The sequence below is a fragment of the Geotrypetes seraphini genome, chromosome 7 (assembly GCF_902459505.1).
Source record: "Geotrypetes seraphini chromosome 7, aGeoSer1.1, whole genome shotgun sequence".
NCBI lineage: Eukaryota > Metazoa > Chordata > Amphibia > Gymnophiona > Dermophiidae > Geotrypetes > Geotrypetes seraphini.
The window spans coordinates 141,147,619-141,161,764 of NC_047090.1; the positions used below are offsets into that span (position 1 = coordinate 141,147,619).

Genomic DNA, 14,146 nt, shown 5'->3' on the forward strand with positions numbered 1-14,146 from the left:
AATACACTCTCCCAGTTTGGTTATTCAATTTATCATAGTATGGAAGATCATCTAATAATTCTTTAGGTGGTGATAAATTATTTTTTTGATATTCTGCTTGTTTAGTTCTATATTTTAATCAAAGCTACATGCCACTATACACAAGGTGTGGTCATAATACTGTCCTAAACAGAGGCATAATCCCAAGTTTATTTTATATCTGATATACTACTTATTGGCACAGCCATATGAGCGGTTCACAATCATATCTAATCAGTTCATAATCTAATCAGGTACTCTAAGGGCTCCTTTTACGAAGCCGCGTTAGCGACTTTATCGCACACACATTTTTAGGGCGCGCTAACCCCTGCGCTAGCCGATAAACTACCGCCTGCTCAAGAGGAGGTGGTAGCGGCTAGTGTGGCTGGAAAATTAGCATGCGCTATTACGTGCATTAAACCGCTAACGCGGCTTTGTAAAAGGAGCCCTAAGTATTTTTCCCTATCTGTCTCGGTGGGCTCACAATCTAACTATGGTATCTGGGGCAATGGAGGATTAAGTGACTTGCCCAGGATCACAAGGAGCAACACTGGGCTTCTTTTTTTCTTCATCCCTTTTCAAATAATTTTTTTCATTCGGTTTGATTTTTTGGCAGCTGCTGGCCTAATGAGCTGAAAATGTTAGTATTTTTCACATTGACTCCAATACTTTTATTTTTTTTTTTTGGGGGGGGGTTGACTCCCAACTCCAGGATTTTAAACCTGTAGTAAAATTATTTTGCATTGCCTGGCACTTGACTTTCTTAATTTCCTGAACTATGGGCTCCTTTGACTAAGCTGCGATAACATTTTTAGCGCATGCAGAATTTTAGCATGCTTTAAACCCATGCTACACGGCTAGAACTAGCGCCAGCTCAATGCGGCGTTAAGGTCTAGCGCGCACGGCAATTCAGCGTGCGCTAAAACCGCTATCGCAGCTTAGTAGAAGGAGCCCTGTGTTTCATGGAAGACTTGTTAAATACCTTCTGAAAATAGAAATACGCCTTATCAACTGGCTCACTGTCATCTACTTGTTTAAATTTTTTAAAAAATCTAATAAATTGATAAGGCAAAACTTGCTTTTTTTGTACCCATGCAGACTAATTTCCGCATGCTGTGTCCATATATTTAATTAGTAATTTCCCCCCCCCCTTTTTTTTTTTTACAAAACTGTAGTGCGGTTTTTATGAATCTGAACCTGGCTAAAAGATTAGAAATGGCCAATTTTCTCAATGGAGAAAATGTAATTCTAGTGCAATAGGAACATCAGTTTTGAACCTATGGGTTGTGAACCTCCAATTACAAGATCCTGTGTAGAGAGCCTCATTTACATTTTTCTGCCCTGCCTCCCCTCACTCTGGGCTGTCCTGTAATTCCTCAGTTTTTCTCTCAACACGTGAGAGAGCCTTTCTCTTCATGTGAGAGAGCCTCTCTTCATGCTTATTTTTCCTTTAATTTTGGATTTTTATCCAGTCAGGAGGCTTTTCGATGCTGTAAAGGATCTCGGTTATGAAACATCTCTGGCTGCGAGAGGACACAGACTGTGGGAGATGTCTGCAGCCAAGAGGCAGCCTGCTTTGCAGGGCACCTGCGAGGCCAGTCTGGGAGCTCAGGGGCCATTCTTTTGGGAATAAGGCTCACTCCAGGTTTTGTCCGCAGAAAACATGAGCGCAGACTGATTGGCCCCAAGGTGGATTTTCACCAGAATTGGGTGCTGACTGCATTTCCTCCCCCTGACTTCATGCAAAAATTCCGGTGGGGGTTTGAAGTTTGTCTGGCCGGTAGGACTGAGGGGCAGTCTGAAGAAACAAGTTGTCTGGTTTTCCAAGCTTGTCTGAGACAGAAGTCCTTCCATTTCTCTGGTTGCAGTTTCAGTTCAGGCAGCTCCCAGTGAGTACAGGCTGTAATAGCCTATGAGAAAAATTGTGTGTGTGTGTGTATGTGTGTTTATGTCTACAAAAGTGATGTTTGGAGGTTTCTTTGGCAAGAAACAGGGTCCCCCATCTCTAAAATCCTATTTCCTAGATTTGTTGACTATTTAGCTCCCAAGGGCAGGTTTTGGCACCACAATTGCTGCTGCCATGGTAGTCATCTTGGATTTCCCAATTTTAGAATAAAAGCCCCTATCTGCCTCAAAATACCTCGATTTGCCTCAAAATTAGTCTAGATCAAGGGTGTTCAACCTCTTTTCTTGCCAGGTCAAGTTTTCAGGATTTCCCAAATGAATACATTCATGAGATCTATTTGCATGCAATGGAAGCAATGCATGCAAATAGATCTCAGACAAATTCATTGGGGGAAATTCTGGATTGTGGCTTTCAAGGGCCTAAGTTGGACAACCCTGGTCTAGATGGACTCATCAGGTCAGGATATCCAGGATTCATGCCAGATTTGTGCTGAATGGCTGACTGAGGAATGTGTCCCACGTGCTGTGTGGCATGTGAAATGGACAAGAGCCACTATCTTAGCCTCATCTAGTCGTATGGGGCTCCAGATGGCTCGAGTTCCATGTCAAATATCCTAGTTGGAGCTAGGAAATAGTGAAATGTGTACTTGGTGAAGTATCTGAAGTCTTGTATCTGCCATTAAACTCCAGAAAGGAACCTGGGAGAGCCTGCAAGGGCCCTCAACATCCTAGTCAGGGTTTTACTCCAGACGTTATTAGTATGATGTACAAAGTGTACTTGAATTACACTGGTTGCATTGACTCGGGGGTCACGGTGATGGTAGCGCCAGAAATTCCTCCTCCTAAGTGCTCAGTTTCCCCACAGCAGAGCCATGCACAGGAGACAGGGGTTTAGTTAGAAGAGGACTGGGATGAAGTGGATTCTGTATCTATGCCTTTACTTTCCCAGTCTGGGTCCTCAGTAGTAGGAGATTCTGCATCGCATCTGGGAGGACCATGTCCCGATTAGATGACAGCCCTGGAATCTTGAAGAGAACCCAGTGGTGCTCAGGCTGTTTAAGCTCACAGTGCTTTTGGAGATAATTCCTGAGTCTCTCCAAGAATTAAAGATAGAGTTTCTAAGACTCAGACCTCATGCTTTCCCTCCCATCTGGACATTACTAAAATGTTAACTGTACCAAAGTTAAAATGCAGTAATATAAAACCTTTTTACCAACCAGGAGATCCGACACGGTCCGTGTTTCGGACAATACACCTTCGTCAGGGGTCCATGGTAAATAAGGTATAAAATGTACTGCAAAGAATTTTTGAGACGTCTCACTTTTGGCAGCGACTTTTTTGAATGAATCATACAGGCACTTGGTTTTTCATGATAGTTGTTACCTTTATTCTTTGTGGTACATTTTATACCTTATTTACCATGGACCCCTGACGAAGATGTGTTGTCCGAAACACGGATCATGTCGGGTCCCCTGGTTGGTAAAAAGGTTTTATATTACTGCATTTTAACTTTGGTGCAATAAATATTGCCTGCATCTTGTACACAGTCTGCAGTTTTTTTTGGTTTTTCCTGTTTTGGTGGATTTTGCTGCAGATTTCGTTGGATTTTTTTTCTTGTTGCTCATTACTAAAATGTTGACAGACCATTGGGAGATTCCGGAGGATTCCCTTCGGGTGGCTAAGGACATAACGAAACTTTACCTGATGGTCACTGATTTTCATCAGCTATTTCTGTAATTAAACTCTGGAATTTGTTGATAGAGAATGTGGTGAAATCAGCTTAGTAGGGTTTTAAAAAAGGTTTGGATAATTTCCTAAAAGAGAAGTCTATAGGTCATTAATGAGATAGCTTGGGAAGGTGGAGTGAGGATCAAGATGGCGTCTGGGGAGGACGCCTGAATGAGCTGTGCTGCTCGTCTCACCTGGTGCCGCATTTGTGAGTCTCTTTCCCGGCAGTGATATGGGGAAGAGAAAGGGAGTCCCCCGCTATGCCCCTCCAGAGATGGAGTCCCCTCAATGACTGATCTAGACGATGCTTATGAGCGTCATTGCCCGTTCGGGTGAAGTGACCCGAACTACCTCAGGAGAGAACCTGGAATCTTTGGGGGACCTTAGCGCAGTGAATCGGGCTTAGTTAAGCCCAGAGCAGAGGCTGGTTCCTCCCCAACCAACTCCAATGCAGGGAATGTCTGGAGTCCTGCAGCCCTGAGAGGGAGAACTAGACCCCAGAACAGGAGGGACATTTCTACTGAACCCTTTGGAAGAAGGTGGAGATGGGAATCATCAGCAGTCTCCCTGCAACACAGAGGAGGAGGTGAGAGGTGCTTCGGGAGGGAATGTTATCAGTTTTGGGGAGATGAAGAAACCAGAGAAAATAGATATGGAGGCGCTGTGGCAGGCCATATCAGTCATGGACTCCAACCTTAAATGAGTCTTTCTACTTTTAAAACAGACTACGGAACTGTCTTTTCCAAGGTGGAACAGGGGATACTTCTAACTAATTTGAGTGAAAAGTTGGAGAACCATGAAACTAATTTGAATGAAGTAAAGAAAGTGCAAATGGAACTAGTCAAAGAGAGATCTTATGTTTCTCATAAGATGGAGAACTTTGAAAACCAACTGAGGAAAAATAACAAGATTTTTTTTAATTTTCCAAAGTGTTCTATTATATCACCAGTTGAGACGGCTAGAAAATATTTCCGTGAAACTTTGGCCATTCCATCAGAAAATTTACCTCCAATTGTTAGAGCTTATGATTTGAATATAAAGACACCACAATGGGAATCTACTCCTACAGAAATCCCAGTAGATAGAGCAGTGGACATGAATTTGTCTTCATTTCTAGAAAATTCCCTTGAGGTTGTCATTCATAGAACTACCATGCTGTTAGCTCTAGCCTTGGAAAGTGATAGGGAATTTATCTTCCGCTTGTATTTTCATTTTTAGGCTCAAATGTTCGTGTTTTTCCAGATTTTGCTCAGAAAACTCAGAGATGTAGGAAAGAATCCTTGTCCTAGAGGCCAAGAGTTCTGGCTCTGGGGGCTACATTTCTTGTTAAATTTCCTTCGAAGTGTTTTATATCTTATCAAGATAAGAATTTTCTTTTCTTTTAGACTAAACAACTTTTAGAATTTATTGGATCAAAAGAAAGGCTGGTAATCATCTTGCTGTAGTACGGGAATCTAATGCCGTGACCTTAAGTTAATTTTTGTTATTTCTGATTGGAAGTTTATTTCTTTTCCTGAGCCTCATTTTTGTGGACTAAATAAAAGTTAGCTAATTGTTTCTTTTATATGCTATATTGTAAGTAATTTCTAGATCTGTAGCAAGTAGCAAAAAGCAATGCTTATTTGTAAAATTGAAAATCTTATAAATAAATTTAAAAAAAATAAAAAAATTGAGATGCTTGGGAAAATCTACTACTTATTCCTAGGATAAAGCAACATAAAGTCTGCTAGAGCTTGAGATCTGGGTTGGCCACTGTTGGAAACAGGATGCTGAACTTGATTGACCTTTGGCCTGGTCCAGTATAGCAATTCTTTGTTCTTCTGCCGAAGGTAGATTCCCTGGTGATGCAGATTGCCAAGCATACCTCCCTCCCCAGTGAAGTGGAAGTAGTGTTGAAAGATGTACAGGACCACAAGCTGGATTTTATTCTTAAGATGAAATTTGAGGCTGTGGTATTGGGGTTGAAGGAGGTAGCAGTGTCATCATACATTTCACGTGCTTGCCACTTGAGGCGAGAACTTGCAGCAGCTATTCAGCTATTGGCCCATGAGGCAGGAGCGCAGGAAGACTGCTCCTGCTCCAGCCCGCTGTATGACCACCAGGGATTTCAAAGGTACGTGGGGAAGGCGGGAGGGAGTTAAGTTGTTGCAGTCAGTCGGGACAGGAAGGTGGGAGGGATCCCTTCTGTGCTGACCCACCAGGGATTTCAAAGGTATGTGAGAGAGGCCGGAGGGAAGTAAAAGTTATAGCAATCGGTGGGGACAGGAGGCGGGAGGTATCCCTCCTGTCCTGGCTCACCACAGGCCCACCAGTTCTTACGGCAGACCCGCCGGAGGCTTGCAACAAGTCCGGGTTGGGAGGTGGGTGGGTGTTGACCCGAACATAAGTCGAGACACCCATTTTGGGGCCCAAAAATCTCAGCTTATATTTGAGTATATTCGGTATATGTATACAAGTCAATTCTTGTATTTTATCTTTCTAGATCTATTAAGTTAATCTGATTTAATTCAAATTGTAACACTTTAATTCAAATTGTAACACTGGATGTTTCCCAACAGGAATTGTCCCTGGCCTACACTCTGAAGTTAGGTTTGTGCTTCTCTGCTGGTTTTGTGCCTTATCTCTATCTACCTGTTTCATCATACCTCAGTTATGCACGTTGGACATGGGGAGACCAGACAACATTTCAGGGATTTCTGACTCATTTGCTTCGGAAAGAATATGGGACATTCAACCTGGTAAACCATTTTTTTGAAAACACCGCCAACATTTCTATGAATTCTTGTTAATCTTAAGGTAGTGCAAAATACATACCTATCTATTTCAGCAGGATATAGGCATTTTTTGATTTAATGCTTATTTTCCAAGACATGTAAAGGGCATAATCGAAAGGGACATCTAAATCCGTTTACGTCCAACTTGCAAGTCATCCAAAGTAAAAAACAGCCTAGGACACATTTTCGGAAAATACGTCCAAAATTTTTTTACTTTCGAAAATCGTCTAATTATATGTCCTGCTGATCTGATTGTCCAAGTTGCTAAATCGTCCATCTTTATACCACATTTCCGTCCAACTTTTCATCCAAGTCCAAAACGCCTAGAACAAGCCCTGTTGGACGTGGGAGGGATCTGCAAAGTGATGGATTGAACACCCAGACATGCCTCCTAAATAGTGGGGTACCTTACAGGGCACTGCTGTGAACTTCACAAAAAGGGTGCCATGTGTTCATCTCACTACAGCTCCCTTATAGTTAATGGTGAGCCCCCAAAACCACCTCTAAAATCCCCTAGACCCACCTATCTACCACCCCAATAGCCCTTATGGCTGCAGGAGCCACTTATATGCCAGTACAAAAGGGTTTTGGGGGTGTATAGGGGAGTGCACGTGTTTAAGTATCAATGCAGTGATTACAGGGGCTTATGGGCATGGGTCCCCCTCTCCATGGGTCCCTAACCCACCCCCAAGACGACGTAAGTCGCCTCTGTGCTGGACGACTAGGCTTTCCTATGCCAGGTGGCCAGGTGATGATGGTCTGGAGGCTGAATTTTAAAGGTGGGATTAATATTTTTATGGGGGTAGGAGGGTCGGTGGTCACTGGGGTAGTGTGTAGGGGTCTGTTTTATGTATTTGCAGTGCTTATCTGGTGACTTTAGTTGGGTTTTTGTGACTTAGACCATGTTTTACATGGTCTAAATCACAATGTTCAAGTTCTGTCGATCATGGGCTGTATAACTTTCGGTTATACATGCTGTACGTCTAAGTCCCGCCCAACTCAACTCCCGCCCATGACACTCCTCCCGAAACGCCCCGTTTAGCTTTGGTTGTTCAGCGGCATTATGAAAGCCTAGGTCGTTCAGAAATACGTCCAAAACCCATTTTTAGTATCGGCACTTAGACGTATTTGAGAAGTGTTCGTCCAAGTGCCGACTTAGGCCAATTTTTTGGACGTATTTCTCTTTCGATTATGAGCCCCGTAGTCTTTTTCAGCTATAATCCGTACTATTATGTTTTGTATTTTGTGAGTGGAATAAGTTCCTCCCACTGACTGTTTCTGTGAATAGAAATTTTGCATAAATAAAATTAATTAATTAAACTTAGTGCTCTAATAATGATCCTTCGTAAAGGAACCACTAAAACATTAAATAATGTAGGCAAAAGTGAAGAGCTTTGTAGAATCCTACCTGTACTCCATCAACCAGGTCTCTGATATTCCTGTCTTTTTGTGAAACTGCAATTTCCTTTCTTCATGACATGCAGGATATAGGAATACTGTACATTATTCCTCAGCACCCCAAACCTGCCAGTCAGTCTAAAAACAAAGGGCTCCTTTTACTAAGCTGCGATAGCGTTTTTAGTGCACGCAGGATTTTAGCACGCGCTAAAGCTGCGCTACGCGGCTAGAACTAATGCCAGCTCAATGCTGGCATTAAGGTCTAGCGCGCACACGCTAAAACCGCTATCGCAGCTTAGTAAAAGGAGCCCAAAGTATGATTGCCATGATCAAAAGCTACTGAAAAATCTAGTTAGACAAGATATCCATTAAAAAAATATCTTCAAAAATCACAAACTATGTACAGGACCACAAACTATGACTAATTTGGTACTACAGTCTTACCTAATGCCTGACTGTGCTGGATCCAAAATTTATCCTGTATATCTCAATTTTATTTTTTTGCACTGTTTAAGATTTTATTATGAATGTTATTGTATATGGAAGCCATCTAGAACAGTGCTGGTCCACAGAAATTTCCTGCCGGTCCACAGGGCCAGCACGTGCATCAGGCCCAAAACAGTGTTCTTCAACCGCCAGTCTACAGTGAGATCGATGCGGCGTTATCTTCGAGTCAGCTCCCTCTTCCTAACTGATTCAGTGCACAAAGCCACAGGCAGTGGCTCCTACGGGCATCCTGCGCCTGAACCGGAAGCCTTCTCTCTGACTTTGCAACGTCAGAGAGAAGGCTTCCAGATGAGGCAAGGGACGTGCAAGGTGCAATTAGTACTATTATGGGGGCGGGGTCTGGGGTGGACATTGGGTAGAGATGGGCGGGGTCTGGCCCACGACTTAGCCCAGTGTTCTTCAGCCGCCGGTCCATGGACCGATGCCGGTCCACAGAATAATTTTTTTATTTCTGCCGGTCCATAGGTGTAAAAAGGTTGAAAAACACTGACCTAGAACATCAGTTGCTCAGCAATTGACACCTCCATCAGCTTTGCTAAAATGGATAAGTTAACAATAGGACAATAATTTTGATAGAGAAGAATATTCATTGTTCAGTATTCAGATGGGGGCAATCACAGTCTACTTAAGATTGGTTGGGATATTTGCTGTCACTCAAACAATAGGTTATAAAATGTGTCAACTCGTACATGGTCAGATATATCTTTAATCAGTTCCAAAAGACATGGGCTAAAAATAGATCCTCCTTTCTCAAAATGTTTACCCATGAACTGTAAGACGTGGTTTACCTTGTTAGGGTCATTACCAAAAGATGTCTAAACTCTGTGTTTTTATAGGACATTTTGAAAGGATTGTTGTTGGGGTGCCAAATTGTTGAGTTTAATTATTAAGGGGATAGGTCTAGAAGCCTGAAGGCCCTGAAGGATAATTGAGAAGATGGTGGAAGACTGAGTTTTTGCCTAATGTGCTTACTATCATTTTGATACACAACTATAGTTACTTTATATTACCAGAGAAGAAAGGGTTTAAATGAGTATTGTCCCCCTATAATTTTGATTTCTTTTTTTTTTAGTTCAATAGTTTTTTATTGAGTATTTTTAGAAAATACAGGAAGCAGTTCAAATACATGAAGTCAAAATAAAGCTTTCTGTATAAAGAGCATATAAATCTATATTTAACTATAGAGGAACATAACAGTGAGAAAGGTTCCTACTATTAAAACTGCATGTGAAGAGAATATAAGAAGAAAGTGAGGGAGAACAACAGAAAAAAGGGAGAAAGATGAAAGAAAAATAAAGAAAAGGAAATTAAAGAAAAGGAAGACAGGAGTGTCTACGAAGCAGAACGTACATAGGTATCTAGGAATGACCAAGGTGATTTGTTAAACTTCAAGTTCGTGAGGGTTCTAGATGTAATTTTTTTCTCGTATGCATATGATTCAAATCTATGGTACATACACAGAGAGTTCCACCAAAAAGTATAGTCTAATAACGAAGATGATTTCCAGTTTTTCAGAATGTGCATGAGAGCAGTCACAAACATGGTATCAATGAGTTTAGGAGGACAATTTGATTGTGCAAAGCAGGGATGTTGAGAGCGAAGGATTACAATGTCCATAGAGATCTCTTCCGAGCAGTTAGTAATAGATTGTATGGTGCTCCAAATGCGAGTCCAAAAGGATCGGACCTGTGTACAGTGAAAAAGCATGTGGTCGAGAGTTCCTACATCTTTTAAACAGTTCCAGCAAACAGAGTCTTGTTTTAAATTGGCTTTCCACATGCGAAATGGAGTCCATACTGCATGCCACATAATAAAGAACATTGATTGTGAGACTCTAGAAGATAAAAGTGGGCGATTTGTTGAAGACCAGAAAAGTTCCCAATCAATGTCAGAAAGCGGAATAGTGAGTATAGTTTCCCGGTGTTTCATAGATTGGGGTGTAAAAGTGAAGGAATGATCTCTTAAAATACTGTAGAAAAGAGATATCGCCTTGCCTTTAAGTAGAGACAGTATAGACCAATGACGAATAGTATGAGTGGAAGTCATGAAGTCAAAACGTATATGCATAGAAGACAGTGTTTCAGTGAGTGAGAGCCATTGTGAATAAACAGAAGGAGGCAGCGAATATGTAGAGCAAATAATATCAAAAGGAACAAACAGATTTGGAGTAGATAATTGATGGGCAAACCATAGACCCGCCCGCTGCCATCTTTTCCATGAAAGGGATTTGCCATGGTTTTGAATTTTAAAGTTATTCCAAAGGGACATGAGTGGATTATCATAAACTGAGATCTCAGCCAATTTATCTAGAAGATGAAGAGCATGTTGCGTTGAACTCAGCAAAGAGTACCTTCTCAAGTGTCTGGGTATTGACACTGTTAGTAGGCAGGAGGTGTGTAAAGGCATGCATAAAAAGCTCTCCATTTCAAACCAGGCAGGAGGATCTTGGAATAGGGAGTCAGTGAGCCAGTAAGCACCATATTTAGCTAGTGAAGCAATATAATAATGATAAAAATCCGGAAAATTAAGACCACCATTAATCTTAGAGGCTTTCAGCTTGGTGAGAGCAATTCGAGGTTTTTTCTTGTTCCAAATGAATTCAGATAGCTTCCTATTTAGCCATTGAAAAAATGACTTCCGGCATAGAAGAGGAAGCATAGAGAGAATGTAATTGATTTGAGGGGCCAAAGTCATTTTGACGGCTGTTATTCTACCCCACCAGGATAGAAAAAGTGATACATCGAGATGTAGTATTTAGTACTATATTTTTGACTTTGGATATATTAAGATCTTGAGCATATACCGGATCTTTATGTATTAAGATCCCCAAGTATTTCACAGCTTCATGCGACCATGAGAAGGAAAAGTGAGCTAGATCTGAGGGAAGAATATTATCGTTCAGAGGGAAGATCTCTGATTTCTCCCAATTAACAGAATAACCAGAGAGGAGAGAATATTGAGTGACAATTTGAATAAGGTGAGGAAGAGAGACTAGAGGGTTCCTAAGAAAGAGTAAAACATCATCAGCATAAGCTGCTAATTTGAAGTCTCTATTAGAGGAGGGAATGCCTTTGATTAAGGGGCATTGTCGGATAGCTGAAAGGAAGGGCTCCAACACTAAATTAAATAACAATGGTGAGAGAGGGCAGCCTTGTCGTGTACCTCTGTGAAGGGAAAATTTATTGGATAGAGAGTTATTAATTAGAATACGAGCTGTGGGTTGGCGATATAGCGTTTCTATCCAATCCGTGAAAAATGAGACAAAGTTATACCACTTCAGGACACGAAAAAGAAAAGACCACTCCACCCGGTCAAATGCTTTTTCGGCATCAATAGCTAGACCAATTACGGGGTCTGACATTGTTTTAGCATAAGCGTTAATATGATGAAAGAGACACAGGTTATCTCCTATATATCTTTGTTTAATGAACCCTGTTTGATCTTTATGTATGAGAGACGGGATTACCTTGGTAAGTCTTAATGCAAGTAGTTTTGCTATTATCTTATAATCTAAGTTAAGGAGAGAAATAGGGCGGAAGTTTTTAACCAAGGTGGCGTCTCTATCAGGTTTGGGGATTACTACAATTGTGGCCTCAGTGAAATTGAATTGTTTGTTCGGAGTGGAGTGGAGGAAATCATAATATGTAAGAAGGTAAGGAGCTAGGAGGGTTTGGAATTGTTTAAAGAATTCATTAGTAAAACCGTCTGGGCCAGGGGCTTTCCCAGCTGGTAAAGAAGATATGGCAGTTTCAATTTCTGATATAGTTATAGGGGAATCTAGTTCCAATTTAACAGAGTCTGGTATGATCGGATGAGTTAAGGAGGTAAGAAAGGAATCTATATCTGATTCAGAAGCAGCTAATTCGGATTGGTATAGAGAAGCATAAAAGTTTTCAAATTGAGAGGAAATTAAGGATCTGGTTTTGACTAAATGACCTGATGGATCTTGAATAGTTGTGATATGTAGCTGCCAGATTCCGGAACTTGGAGGATGGTTGCCTAGCAGTTGAGCTCCCTCCTTTGAACATCAATTATTAGACTTAAAGGTTTCACTAGTGGCCAGATCGGGAGCCCTTTCCAGCAGGGTACCTAACATCATCTACACCCCTTCCCCGTTCCAGCAGGGGAGAGAACTACATGAGGAGCAGCGCTGATGGTGTTCGGTACCAACTGCCAGCTTCACTAGTTTCCAGCAGGGGGGGCGTGGCCTGATCGCCGCGGAGACCACATGCATGTAATGACTGCTCCTCGCACCCGCACCTAAATCCAAGCAGAATCGTGCTTTTATATTTGTAGTTTCTGCTTCGTCAGATGTATTTCGCTGCCAGAGTCATCTTACAACCTCTGAAACTGACAGAGACTGAAAGGAAAGGAGCGACCCGTGTTCACTGGGGGGCGTGGCCTAATCGTCGCGGAGACCGCATAAAAGTGGAGACAGCCCCTTACACCCGCACCTAAAGCCAAGCAAAATCGCGCTTTTATATCTTATAATTTCTGTTTCGTCGGATGTATTTCGATGCCGGATTAGTCTTATGATCTCTGAGACTGATAGGATCTGGAGGGAAGGAGCGGCCCGCATTCACTCACGCTGCTTAGCAACAAGTGGCCCGGTCATGTGATGCAGCTGATTTTTTTTTTTTTTTTAAACGAACGTTTCTGAGCTTTCTAACCCACAGTTTCCACACGCCTACCTAGCTAAAACATACAAACTCTTCTCAAACCATTTCTGCTCCCTCTGGTGCTTCCGCTGATCGGTGTGTGTGTGTGAAGCCTCCGGATAGTGCGTGGCATGCCGGTTAAATCGGCGAAAACGCCGAAACACAAGACTACCTGTGCTGCTCTCAAAATGGCGGCGTCGCCGACTCCTGCTCCTGTCCTGACACACTGGGGTGAATGGGCCCAAGAAATTTCACGAACAGTCACTGCAGCCTTAGAAGATAGGCTTCACAAATTACAGCTGGCTATGGACTGTATTAATGAGTGTTTTGAGGCACAGGCTGGCCGTATAACAACATTGGAACAGAGGGTGTCAGATGGTGAGGACGCAGAATTACAAGACCGAGAGAATGTGACTACTTTACAAGCTCAAGTGGCAACATTGATTGGACGGCTGGATGAACAGGAGAACCGTCAGCGTCGTAATAATTTAAGAGTTGTGGGGCTGCCTGAGCTTCGGGCTGACCAAGACCTCTACCAATTTTTTCAGGTTTGGCTCCCAAAACAACTTGGCCTGACGACACCAATGGATGGTTTTATATGTGAGCGAGCACATTGCATGGGCCAGCGTATGGAAGATAGCAACCGCTTGCGAGCAGTGATCGCTAGATACATTAATTGGAAAGAAAAGGATCTCATCATGCAGGCTTTTCGGAAATCTAGACGGCTGGAATATGAAGGTCAAAAATTATTATTATTCAATGACTACTCCTTACATGTATCCTCCCTCCGTAAGGCGATGGCGCTGCTCTGCTCCACACTTCATCGCAGGGGAATACGGTTTGCACTCATATATCCGGCATCTCTGCGTATTTGGCGAGATGGGAAACCGAATACTTTCACAGATAAAACGTCCGCACAACAATTTATAGACTCTTTATCTGTGATAGAGACTGGAGAATCCACGGCTCAGACTCCACCACATGCTGTTAATTCTCGCATCAGCTAATTTTAAATCCAGTCTGCAGAAATTTCTTTAATGTTTCAGAATTCATTAAGATGTACCCGACGAAGATGAAAGCAACATACAATAACCACACTATTCCCTTCACTGAGCTTGAGATCCTGGCAACATTCCTAGATTTCTTACAAATATACTG

The 14,146-nt window shown here is 42.2% G+C and overlaps 1 protein-coding gene across 2 annotated transcripts in view; it reads left to right on the forward strand.

The window, feature by feature from the left end:
• TMEM260 (transmembrane protein 260) overlaps positions 1 to 14,146 on the forward strand; it is a 125,886-nt gene that overhangs the window by 59,506 nt on the left and 52,234 nt on the right. For both annotated transcript variants that reach the window (XM_033952092.1, XM_033952093.1), the window contains exon 6: positions 6,210 to 6,389. In XM_033952092.1, coding sequence (XP_033807983.1) covers positions 6,210 to 6,389 — 180 coding nt within the window. The remainder of the gene's footprint in view (positions 1 to 6,209; positions 6,390 to 14,146) is intronic.